Genomic DNA, 12,640 nt, shown 5'->3' with positions numbered 1-12,640 from the left:
CTGATATGGGTCTCTGATGTGGACTGAGAGTGGGAAGGGGGCAGGGAGAGGGGAGTTGTGTCCCTGTCCCCCTCTTTTGGTGAATGTCGGTGATAGCGTAGGATGATATCATGGTTCTGCATTTGTGTTTATGGACTGTGGACTTTTTCAGATTTAGGGTTTTTATATTCTGTTTTTTTCATCGCCTTATTCTTTTCGTTTTGTTGTGTGAGGGGAGGGTGTTTGGGGGTAAAATGCTCTGTTAGTTTTTCGTGCGGGGGATGGATTGGGGGGGGTCGCTGTTGCTATTCCATTTTGTGTGTGGCGGGAGGGGTAGTTTTGGGGATCAGATGATCAGGATGCCATTATTTTTTGTACCAGGGCTGGGGAGGTGTAGGTTTCATGCTTCTCTCTGAGTGACTTTCATCTTCTTTCTTTGCTTCGTGGCTATCTGGAGAAGACAAATTTCAGGGTTGTATTTGGATATGTGCTTTGATCATAAACAAACCTTTGACTCTTTGGTTGGGAAAAGGGGGAAGGGAGCGGGAAGCACCAGAGAGACATTCTGTAATGACCAATAGACCAATTGTTTGGAAACAAATGCCCTTGCTTGTGTTCTCAGGGCTGAGTGTGTCTGCACTCGCACCACACCTCCTGCCCCTGGCAGTCCACCTCAGCCACCTCTCTCATACCCCTCCCGTGGGTGCTCCACTCTCACCATTCCCAACATCCTGTGCTCCCGCCAGATTTACAAACTTGCTCTCCACTGCACGTTGGCAAGTACAGTTCTGTGCAAAAGTCATTGGCACCCTGGCTAGATGTGCATGTGCCTAAGTACTGTAAGTGTGAAAGTGGCATTCATATTTCTTTTGTGGGATTAATATTTCATAAATGTCCAAGATGATACTTTGAAAGCAGAGAGTCTGGGGAGCGCCAGTGTGTTTGTCAGACAGCGTTCGCAGTATGAATGTTTTTCACCTTTGCTGTACTCAGAAAATTGCCTTTCCTTCCTAGTGCCCTGAGGTCCGTTTGAACATTATCTCCAATCTGGACTGCGTGAATGAAGTTGTTGGAATTCACCAGTTAGCACAGTCTCTCCTGCCAGCCATTGTAGAATTAGCAGAAGATGCCAAATGGAGAGTGCGCCTTGCGATAATCGAGTACATGCCTCTGCTTGCAGGGCTGCTGGTGGGTGGTTTATTCTAAAATGTTTTTATAGTCTATTAGCAATGCTTCCATATGGATGATTTGCAGAATGGAAATGATTGCCCATATCAAATTGATACTTTAGTTTAAAGACGGAAATAACTTTGAACATCTTCTTTCCTTTTGCACCAGAAGCAAATGTGCGATAGTAACAATTATACTTGTAGCCCACTGACATGGGTAGTCTTACTTTAGACTCGGGGCTCCCAACCTTTTTTTTAATTGACCATTAACCAAGTAGGGGTGGAAACCTCTGGTTTAGACAATCAGGTTTAGACCCCTGTTTAAGGACTGCGGACTTTGTCAGACTTAGGGATTTTATATTCTGTTTTTATATTGTCTGTTTCTTTTCATTTTGTTGTGCGAGGGGAGGGTGTTTCGGGATAAAATGTTCTGTTAGTTTTTGTGTGGGGGGTGGGCTGGGGTTGTTGCTGTTCCATTTTCTGTGTGGAGGGAGGGGTGGTTTTGGGGGGGGGCTGATGATCAGGATGCCATTCAATGACTTTCATGTTTTTTCTTTGTTTCATGGCTATCTGGGGAAGACAAATCTCAGAGTTGTACATGATAATAAGTGAACGTTTGGCCTGCACATCAAACAGACACAAACAGAAAGGGCAATAAACTCCATACAATCAGATGAGGGGGTGACAACGGTTGTCGCAGAGGAAATAAACAATATCTTTTTGAGATTTTACCAAGATCTGTACAGCTCAGAATATTCAGATTCAGCTCCACAAATACAAAAGGAATTTCTCGACTTGTTACAATTTATACCCCGAGATGAAACGTCCTTGACCTCACTGGAGTTTAACTTAGAGGCTAAAGAATTGTCTGCAGCTATAACTAACATGAAGGGAGGGAAAACTCCTGGGCCCAATGGAAATTCCGATTGAAATATATAAAATCTTTAAGACTAAACTAATACCACCTCTGCTTGATATGTATCAGGAGTCATTTGACAATGGATCCCTTCCCTCCTCTCTTAATATGGCAGCAATCACACTACTGTTAAAACCTGGAAAACCACCATCCCTTTGTGGATCTTATAGGTCAATCTCACATCTGAACAATGATCTCAAAATTCTCTGTAAGGGATTAGTTAGGAGGCTGGAGCCACTCTTGCCAAAAATGGTCCACCCTGACCAAAATGGGTTTGTAAGGGAAGGCAGGGCTTCCACAACATTCAAAGAGTGCTTAATATACTTTATGAAAAATCTGGAAGCTCTGATAGCGCTATTCTGTCATTGGATGCCGAGAAAGCCTTCGACAGAGTGGAGTGGAATAGGGGGAAAATTTCTAAGATACAGCTTCTGTATTCTAACCCACAGGCTGAAGTTTTAACTAACCTGCTTTTTTCGGCATCTTTTAAACTCCAACGGGGAACAAGACAGGGATCTCCCCTCCTGTTTATCCTGGCCATTGCGCCACTTGCTATGGCAATTTGAAAACAGGCTAACATAGCAGGAATAACTATAGGAGATGTAGAACATCGCATAGCCCTGTACATGGATGACGTAATTTTGTCAGAACAGGGTTTACCTATTTGGGTGTTAAAATTACTCCTACTATTGGTAAAATTATCCCAACTAATTATAACCCTCTCACAGACTCAGTTACTCAACTTACAAACAGATGGACGAAATTGCTCATAAATTTGATTGGACGCATAAACGTTCTAAAAATGTCAATTTTACTGAAGTTCCTGTACCTTTTCCAATCTATCCCACTTTCTCCTCCATCATCTTTCTTTTATTTATTTTTTTTTAATTTTATTTTTATTTGGATAAGGAATTCACAAATATCATGTACTTTTTTCACACATATAACCTTTTCCATTTTTTTATATGTATAAAACTACAATTATTTATACATTCTTAAGTACACATTGAGATGATATAAAAGGAAAATAAACATTTAAATAGATAATTATGTACTGTGGTAAATCTAACCAATTAGGCTAAGTAATGGAATTAGTTGTTAAGAAAAATGGTAATAATAGTTTCCATATAACCCTTCTGGACCATTTCCACTGGTCCAAAATGTTGTATGTAAGCCTAAGTATCAACCATTGCAGGTGTTTATATCCTAATTTGTTCATGCTTGCTCCTGCCCGCAGACATAATTATCCAATCCCTATGTACTTATTTACTCTTTCTTTTATTTATTAAAGAAATGTTTTTCTAATTTCATCTGGAATAATAGATGTCCAAGACTCAGGCTTTCCCTGTTATATCTGCCGTATGATAGAGGTGGCTTACAGCTACCAAATCTTATATGGTATTTCTGGGCGGCCCAAATTAGAGCAGGAATGTTTTATTTTGTTAAGGATCACTCCCCTCCTTGGGTCTCAATGGAATCCCAGTTGATCAATATCCCTCTAGAACTATATATGTATTCAGCAAATAAGAAAAACCTGGTCACACAATCTAAAATCCCTTTCTTAAAAAATACAATAATGATTTGGCACGATGCTCTTGCGGAAATGGGTGAGACATCACAGTTATCCCAGTTTACTCCTATCTTTGGTAATGATAGCTCCAGCCCGGCAGAGCGGATCCTAGTTTTAAAACTTGGCCGCCCCGAGGCATAGCTAAGGTGTCTGGTCTTTATAATGGCAATTCATTTATGTCTTTTGAAGAACTCAAGGCCACATATGGAATTCCAACAAAACACTTTTTTAAATGCCTTTAGTTGCAAAGTTTTATTATGTCCAGGCAAAGTTACAGTTTGAAGCTCCCTCCTTTATTTACCCTAGAAGACATCACTCTGAAATTATCTGAAGCTAGGGGACAAGTGTCTGAATTATACATGTAAGGGTTTCTTCTTTTATGTTACTTGCTAAGGCTAATAAAATGGCTTCTCTGTACTATTAACTGCTGAGACAGTGGTTCTCTATAGCAACTTGTTTGGGTTATAATTACTGATACAGGAATTGTATTCATTTGCTAACCAATTGGGATAGATGGTATTCTTTCTTGTGTGTCTGTAATCTATTCTTTCTCGTGGGCTTTGGGCAGAAGGCGTGATGGGGACAGAGAGAGGAGACGCGAGGAGAGAGATGCCGTAAGCTGGGCAACGGCACGGACCCCGAGCGGGAGTCCGAGGCCCAGGGTCTTCAGCGAGGATAGGAGGCGAGGACAGACTCGTGTGGAGTGTTTGGTGGATCACCGAGGGTGGTCCCATTCGTGGGTTGGCGGAGTTCAGAGGACGTTGATTGGAGGAAGGGGGACCCGGTTCTGTAAGAGCTCCAACGAGTGTGCACCGAACTGATAGTTACTGACTTGGCACCTTTATTCTATTTGTTTCTACTAACCCATCACCAAGAAATACTTATAAAGTGTAATCATTTAATCGCATATGGCGTACTGTCTGTTAATTGGCGGTGTGGGGTACATCACACAGCATCCACACAGACCTGATCTCCCCGTTTGGCGGGGCTGAAGGCTGCTCCCCCTAGACGAAAGCGAGCTGAGCGAGTCTAGGCTTACCAGGGGGCTACATACAAATTGTTTGCAAGTAAATGCAAAGAGTCATCAAACAACATGCTACAAGCATGGAGAACTGATTTGCATGAGAATCTGTCAGAAAAAGAGTGGTCAGAAGCTTGTTCCTTCGTTCAAACCCAGTCAGTGAACACTCATTCTAAGCGGATAACCAGACAGTACATTACTCCAGTCAGGTTTCGTCACTTTAACCCCAACATTCCAGACACATGCTTTAAATGTAATCACTAAAAGGGGTCTCTGTTCCATTGTATGTGCGAGTGCCCCCAGATAATCTGCTTCTGGAAGAAGGTGCTGGATTTGATTAGTCAGATTATTGGAAAAAAGGTGCTCCTTGATCCTAAATTATGTATTCTGAACATTTATCCAAAGGACTTTGTAACCTCCAAAAGTGCAAGGTCTCTGCTTAATATTTGTTTTTTGAAAGCCAGACGTTGCATAGCCTATTCATGGAAGAAACCCACAACCAGTGGACTTTCACAATGGCTGAAAGGAGTGACTTCGTATCTTGCTCTAGAAAAGATCAACTACATCACAGAAAAACAAACTTGGCAAATGTCGGGAAATTTGGGATATTTTCTACAAGTTTCTGGAGAACAATATTTGGGATGATGAAAGTAACAAATTGAATTGACAGCTTGTTTTTAATGGCCGGGTGTTTGCTTTTTTTGTGCGTTGTTTTTCCTTTTATTTCTGATGTATTTTATTTTTCCCTTTTTCTTTAACCTTGTTGCACTTTCAAACCTATGGATGATCGAATGTGTTTACTTTTCATTCTGTAAAAGCAATAAAGAGATGTTTGAAGAAAAATAAGTGAACCTTTGAATCTTTGATTGGGAAAAGGGGAAGGGAGAGGGAAGCACCAGAGAGATATTCTGTAATGATCAATAAACCAATTGTTTGGAAGCAAATGACCTTGAGAGCAGAATTAGTCCATTCAGCCCATTGAGTCTGCTCCAACATTCCACCATGGCTGATTTGTGATCCCTCTCAACCCTATTCTCCTGCCTTCTCCACATATCCTTTCACACCCTGATTAATGAAGAGCCTGTCAGCCTCCATTTTAATTATACCCAATATCTTGGCCTCCACGGTTGTTCATGGAAAAAAATTCCACAGATTCACCACCCTCTGGCTGAAGAAATCACTCCTCATCTCTGTTTCTGCCAGGTGCTCCGATTTCCTCCTCCATCCCAAAGACGTGCTGGTTGTAAACTGGTTGTTGTAGATTCCTCCTCTGTGTCGGTAACTAGCAGGAGTAGTGAGGTAGTGTTCATGGGTTCGGTGTCCACTCAAAAATCGTATGGCAAAGGGGAGGAAGCTGTTCCTGAATCAGTGAGTGTGTGTCTTCAGACAAATTGTCCCTCCTTTCTGGTAGTAGCAATGAGAAGAGGCTGGTGGGGCCCTTAATGATGGACACTGTCTTTTTGAGGCACCGCTCCTTGAAGATGTCCTGGATAATATGGAGGCTGGAGCACACGATGGAGCTGACTAATTTTATAACTCTCTGTAGCTTACTTAAGCTCTCCTGTATCATACCGGATTTAGTATGTATTTGGTTTTAAGGAAGCAAATCGCTCTCAGTTTCGGTGTGCAAACACAAAGTAGATTTTCTTCAGTAAGGCCTTTGACAAGGTCCCGCATGGGAGGTTAGTTAGGAAAATTCAATTGCTAGGTATACATCGAGAGGTGGTAAATTGGATTAGACATTGGCTCAATGGAAGAAGCCAAAGAGTGGTAGTAGAGAATAACTTCTCTGAGTGGAGGCCTGTGACTAGTGGTGTGCCACAGGGATCAGTGCTGGGTCCATTGTTATTTGTCATCTATATCAATGATCTGGATGATAATGTGGTAAATTGGATCAGCAAATTTGCTGATGACACAAAGATTGGAGGTGTAGTAGACAGTGAGGAAGGTTTCCAGAGCCTGCAGAGGGACTTGAACCAGCTGGAAAAATGGGCTGAAAAATGGCAGATGGAGTTTAATACAGACAAGTGTGAGGTATTGCATGTTGGAAGGACAAACCAAGGTAGAACATACAGGGTTAATAGTAAGGCACTGAGGAGTGCAGTGGAACAGAGGGATCTGGGAATACAGATAGAAAATTCCCTAAAAGTAGTGTCACAGGTAGATAGGGTCGTAAAGAGAGCTTTTGGTACATTGGCCTTTATTAATCAAATTATTAAGAGCTGGAATGTTATGATGAGGTTGTATAAGGCATTGGTGCGGCCGAATCTGGAATATTGTGTTCAGTTTTGGTCACCAAATTACAGGAAGGATATAAATAAGGTTGAAAGAGTGCAGAGAAGGTTTACAAGGATGTTGCCAGGACTTGAGAAACTCAGTTACAGAGAAAGGTTGAATAGGTTAGGACTATTCCCTGGAGCGTAGAAGAACGAGGGGAGATTTGATAGAGGTATATAAAATTATGATGGGTATAGATAGAGTGAATGCAAGCAGGCTTTTTCCACTGAGGCAAGGGGAGAAAAAAACCAGAGGACATGGGTTAAAGGTGAGGGGGGGTAATGTTTAAAGGGAACATTGGTGGGGGCTTCTTCACACAGACAGTGGTGAGAGTATGGAATGAGCTGCCAGACGAGGTGGTAAATATGGGTTCTTTTTTAATATTTAAGAATAAATTGGACAGATACATGGATGGGAGGTGTATGGAGGGATATGGTCCTTGTGCAGGTCAGTGGGACTAGGCAGAAAATGGTTTGGCACATCCAAGAAGGGCCAAAGGGCCTGTTTCTGTGCTGTACTTTCTATGGTAAAGAGTTGTCAAGGTCTGAGTCAGAGTCACGGGCAGAGCTTGTGGTTGGACGACTCAGCCACGTGGTTACCCTGGGAATTATTAGCTGTGCTGGATATGAAGCAAAGTAACCTGAGAATTATGCAAAGGCTAACTTGTTCTCAGTGACTGAATGTAGAAAGTGGAATGTATTAACCACATGGGAGACGTGAATGTAGAATGGTGCACTGTCATGTCGAAGAGAGATACTGTGCGGGTCAGGAGTGTGGGATCTGTAATCTAAATAATCCAGCACATGCATAATTACGTTTAAATCGTGAAGTTGAAATAACATCCTGCTGTGGATGTGGTAGCATAGGATTCACTGGGTTATTTATTTAAAGGTACACTGAGGAATAAGGCCCTTCCCGCCCTTTGAACCGTGCTGCCCAGCAATCTCTGATCCAACCCTAGCCTAAACAGGGACAGGTAACAGTGATGAATTAACCTCCCAACTGGTGCGTCTTTGGATTGTGAGAGGAAACCCGCACGTTCCGCAGGGAAAATTTACTGGCTCCTTATAGGTGACATCAGAATTCCCAAGCTGTAATAGTGTCACGCCAACTGCTACGCCACCGATAGTGGTTAGTAACGTTCTTACTGTCTGCATTAAACCATCGGACACTTTTAAGATTTTTCCTATTTTTCATGGATCATAGTCCTGGTATTGACACAAAGAAATTAATTAAGGATAGTCAAAATACTAGATGCAAGTACCTTAGATAGGGTATCTTCTGTGTAGCCTTCTGCCACGGCACAATCTAGTTTTGTGCAGTTTATTAGAGCATGTTGCCAGTCTTTCTTGTGTGACCCCTTCACCATTGGCTCAAAGGAGTTAGCAAACTGTACTGGTAAGTAGCGAAAGTTGAAGACGGCTAGAATGCAAATGTGGCAAGTTGGCATGTTCTACTAGAAATTCGAGGGGTTATTTTATCAACATTCTTTCTTCTGTCAAAACCTGTTTAGGGAGTGGAGTTTTTTGATGAGAAGTTGAACTGCTTGTGCATGACGTGGCTGGTGGATCGCGGTGAGTATAGCCTTGATGAATCGTTACTTTTGTTGAACGAAAGCCCTTCAAAGTTGTCCATGTCATCTTACTGGTGCTTCCATGATGCTGAGTGAGCCTGCCAGGTGCCTAACCAAAAATCCTTCATCGTGCTTTGTCACATCCTCAAAGGATTGGGTCAGGCTCAAGACACGACATGCCCCTCACAAAGCCATGCTGACTCTCCCGAATCAGACTATGCTTCTTGTAAATCCTGTCTGTAGGAATCTTCTCCTGTAATTTGCCCACTGGTGAAGTAAAACTGACTGGTCTATAATTCCCAGGGTCATCCCTACTCTCTTTCCTGAACAAGGAAATAACATTTGCCAACTTCCAATCATCTGGTACTTCCTCCGGTGAGGACTGGCCAGTGAGGATGCCCAGATCGTCACTAAAGGTGCAGCAATCTCTTCCCTTGCTTCTCGTAGTAACCCTGGGGTATATCACATCTGGCCCCGGGGACTTATCTATCCTAGGGCTTTTCAAAATTCCAGAACATCCTCTTTCTCAATGTCAACATGTTGCAGCATATCACTGCTCTCGCAAGCATCAAGGTCCCTCTCACTGGTGATTACTAAAGAAAAGTATTCATTGCGGATCTCCCCCAAAGTCCACTGACTCCAAACATTTTGCCTCTTTTAGCTCTGGCCGGCCCAGACTCTCACTCTGGCCATCCTCCTGTTCTTCAAGTTTGTTCTTCTGAATCCAACTCGCCAAGTCCTTCTCGTGGCCCCTCCTAGTTCTCCGAAGTCCATTCTTCACTCCCTCCCTGGCCACATTGTAACCCTCTGGAGCCCAGGCTGATCTTTGCATCCTACGCTTCTAGACTAGCTGTTGCACATCTCTTGTCAAGCATGGCTCCTTCACCCTTCTGTTCTTTCCCTGTCTCAGTGGGACAAAACTCTGCAGAGCCTCATCCAAGTGAAGCCCAAAATGACTTCCACATTTCAATTGTGTATTTCTGAGTGTGTTCATCCCAGTTTTTACTCCCAGGTTCCTGCCCAATGTCCAATACCATCATAGTTCAAACACCGGCGCCCCCCTCCCCCCCAGTTATTACTGCTGCAAGCAATCTTGTCGTACTCTTGTACACATGGCAACAAGAAACAGACTTGACTTTGACCGATACATTTATTTATTTAATTATTCGAGAATAGCATGGAACAGGCCCAACAAGACGCACTGCCCAGCAACCGGCCGATTTAACCCTCGCCTCATCACAGGACAGTTTACAATGACCAATCAGACTACTAAGTAATAAATAATGGTAATCTATTCGAAGTATTTTTTAAGTATCTAATGGGGCAACACAGTGGTGTCTGGTTAGCGCAACACTTTGCAATTGGGTTCGATTCCCACTGCCACCTGTGAGGAGTTTATACGTTCTCAGCTTGACTGCGTGGGTTTCCTCCGGGTGCTCCTGTTTCCTCCCAGAGACCTACTGGTTGGTAGGTTAACTGGACATTGTAAATTGTCCTGTAATTAGGCTAGGGTTAATCGGGGGTGGCTCGCAGGGCAAGAAGGGCCTGTTCCACGCTGTATCTCAATAAATAATCAATGATAAATAAGTATATTAAAATGCTACTTTCCAAGTGCATAATTTCCTCCACTGTGTGTAACTTGGTATGGAACAGGTTGACACTTTGAAGAAGGTGGTACGAGCATTTCATTTCGGAACTTTGTATTTTATCAGCAAGGTACATATTTGAAAATCAAGTAGTAACAGCGATCAGATCATTTCTTGACCTGTCAATGCTGTCTTGCAGTGTACGCCATTCGCGAGGCCGCGACCAACAACTTGACCAAGTTGGTGGAGAAGTTTGGCAAAGACTGGGCAGAATCCACCATTGTGCCGAAAGTACTTGCCATGGCCAGTGACCCCAACTACCATCACAGAATGACCACCCTCTTCTGCATTAACGTGAGTATAGCTTTGACAATGTACTTGCCCATGGCCAGTGACCCCAACTACCTTCACAGAATGACCACCCTGTTCTGCATTAACGTGAATATAGCTTTGACAATGTACTTGCCCATGGCCAGTGACCCTAACTACCATCACAGAATGACCACCCTGTTCTGCATTAACGTGAGTATAGCTTTGACAATGTACTTGCCCATGGCCAGTGACCCCAACTACCTTCACAGAATGACCAACCTGTTCTGCATTAACGTGAGTATAGCTTTGAAAATGTACTTGCCCATGGCCAGTGACCCCAACTACCATCACAGAATGACCACCCTGTTCTGCATTAACGTGAGTATAGCTTTGACAATGTACTTGCCCATGGCCAGTGACCCCAACTACCATCACAGAATGACCACCCTGTTCTGCATTAACGTGAGGATAGCTTTGACAATGTACTTGCCCAAGGCCAGTGACCCCAACTACCTTCACAGAATGACCACCCTCTTCTGCATTAACGTGAGTATAGCTTTGACAATGTATTTGCCCATGGCTAGTGACTCCGACTACCATTGCAGAATGACCACTCTGTTCTGCATAACGTGAGTATAACTTTGACAATACTTCCATTACACTTCACAAGCTGCTAAAATATTTCATGAATAAAACGTACAGTTAGAACACACACTAAAGAATAAAGAATTTAACAAAAATAATATGGATTTGTTTGAAATGTTCTTTTAATATATTCTTTGTGAATGTTTAGATTCTGCAAAAAATCAATTAACACTTTGCCAAAGCTGCTCCTTCCAATATTGACATCTGCTTGATACGAGCTTCTGTGCTTGCGTTATTTGCTGAGGTGTAGTGGTGTTTTGTGTTTAATCTTCAAGGTGTCTGGAGTAAAAATTGAGTTGAGGGTGAGACTTTTTATGATTTCATGGAGCAGAGTTCCTAACCGTCCCTGTGGAAATGGACTGATGGTGTTAGCTGAAGGACAACTGATTTAATGACCTGTTGACCCACCAGATGGCTTACAGCTTTCAAGTTTTATTTCACAAGGCTCTGTTTCCGTGCTGTAGTGGACTATGGCTCTGTCTTTTGCTTAGAGATCTGAGTACCTTGAAATGGACATTATACATTATCTGGCTGAGGGAATTGTAAGTTTTTTGACGCAACTAGTTTCAATTTACAAGTGTACTTAAAGGCCCCCACAGTCATTCCAGTTGCGGAATTAACTTCTTTCCCTGGATTTATTTGATGGGCCTGGGCTTTGCTGGAGTTTGGACAAGGTGATGGAGAGATTCAGTTGAAATGCCCAGATAAAATGGATGTTTCTAAAGTGGGTGAGTCTCGGACTGGAGGGCACAGCCTTTGGAACAGAGGGATATCCCTTTAGAACGGAGATGAAGAATTTCTTTAGCCGAAGCGTGGTGAGTCTACAGAATTCATCGCCACAGGCGGCGATGGGAGGCCAAGTAATTGGGTGTATTTAAAGTGGAGCTTGATAGGTTCTGGAGGGTGTCGAGAGGTCTGCACGACCTGGCGTTTTTGCGGTATCCTCAAGGATTTGGCAAGCTGGACTCTCAAGAATGCAGGTGCAGCGGCCGCGGCCATTGCTGGGAGTGGACTTCAGGTTGGATGAGAGTGGCCTGAGAGGGGAAAATGAAGTGGTGTTCAGTCGATTTCAACAACGAGCCAGGTTAAAAAGTTTAAAGAGTCGCAGGGGGAAAGACTAACTTCTCTGTGAGGCTTTACACACCTCAGCAGTGAACCGACTGTCACTGTCAGCACTTGTCTCCGCACTGAATTGACTTGCTGGCTGTGCCCTGCGACCATTGACACCCTGGCTCAGATAAAATGCTGAACTGGCTCCTTGGCTGTGGACTGCAACCATTGGGCCCCTGGACTGGTTTCACTTCTCTCAGCACAGAACTGACTCCCTTGCTGTGGCCTGCAGCCATCTACTGATCTGAACTGGCTCCCTGCCTGTGGGCCTAATTTCGGCGACCCTGCGGTTCATGTTCTGTTTCTTACTGGTTTACTATTTTTTTATTCTTGTTTGCCCGATTTGTTCTTTTTGGGCACATTGCGTGTCTGACGGTCTTTGCTGTGTAGGATTCTTTCTTTTTCCATGGATTCTCTTGTGTTTCTTTGTTTTATGGCTGCCTGCAAGAAGACGAATCTCCTGCTTGTATATGGAGTTCATA

The 12,640-nt window shown here is 43.2% G+C and overlaps 1 protein-coding gene across 1 annotated transcript in view; it reads left to right on the top strand.

The window, feature by feature from the left end:
- LOC140203620 (serine/threonine-protein phosphatase 2A 65 kDa regulatory subunit A beta isoform-like) overlaps positions 1–12,640 on the top strand; it is an 88,184-nt gene that overhangs the window by 57,770 nt on the left and 17,774 nt on the right. The window contains exons 13-15 of the mRNA XM_072269668.1: positions 994–1,167; positions 8,446–8,506; positions 10,291–10,445. Of these exons, the coding sequence (XP_072125769.1) occupies positions 994–1,167; positions 8,446–8,506; positions 10,291–10,445 (390 nt within the window). The remainder of the gene's footprint in view (positions 1–993; positions 1,168–8,445; positions 8,507–10,290; positions 10,446–12,640) is intronic.

This window comes from Mobula birostris, chromosome 10 (assembly GCF_030028105.1).
Source record: "Mobula birostris isolate sMobBir1 chromosome 10, sMobBir1.hap1, whole genome shotgun sequence".
In the NCBI taxonomy this organism is placed as follows: Eukaryota; Metazoa; Chordata; class Chondrichthyes; order Myliobatiformes; family Myliobatidae; genus Mobula; species Mobula birostris.
The sequence above is the reverse complement of the archived record's forward strand: the minus strand, read 5'-3'. Positions and strand labels throughout refer to the sequence as shown.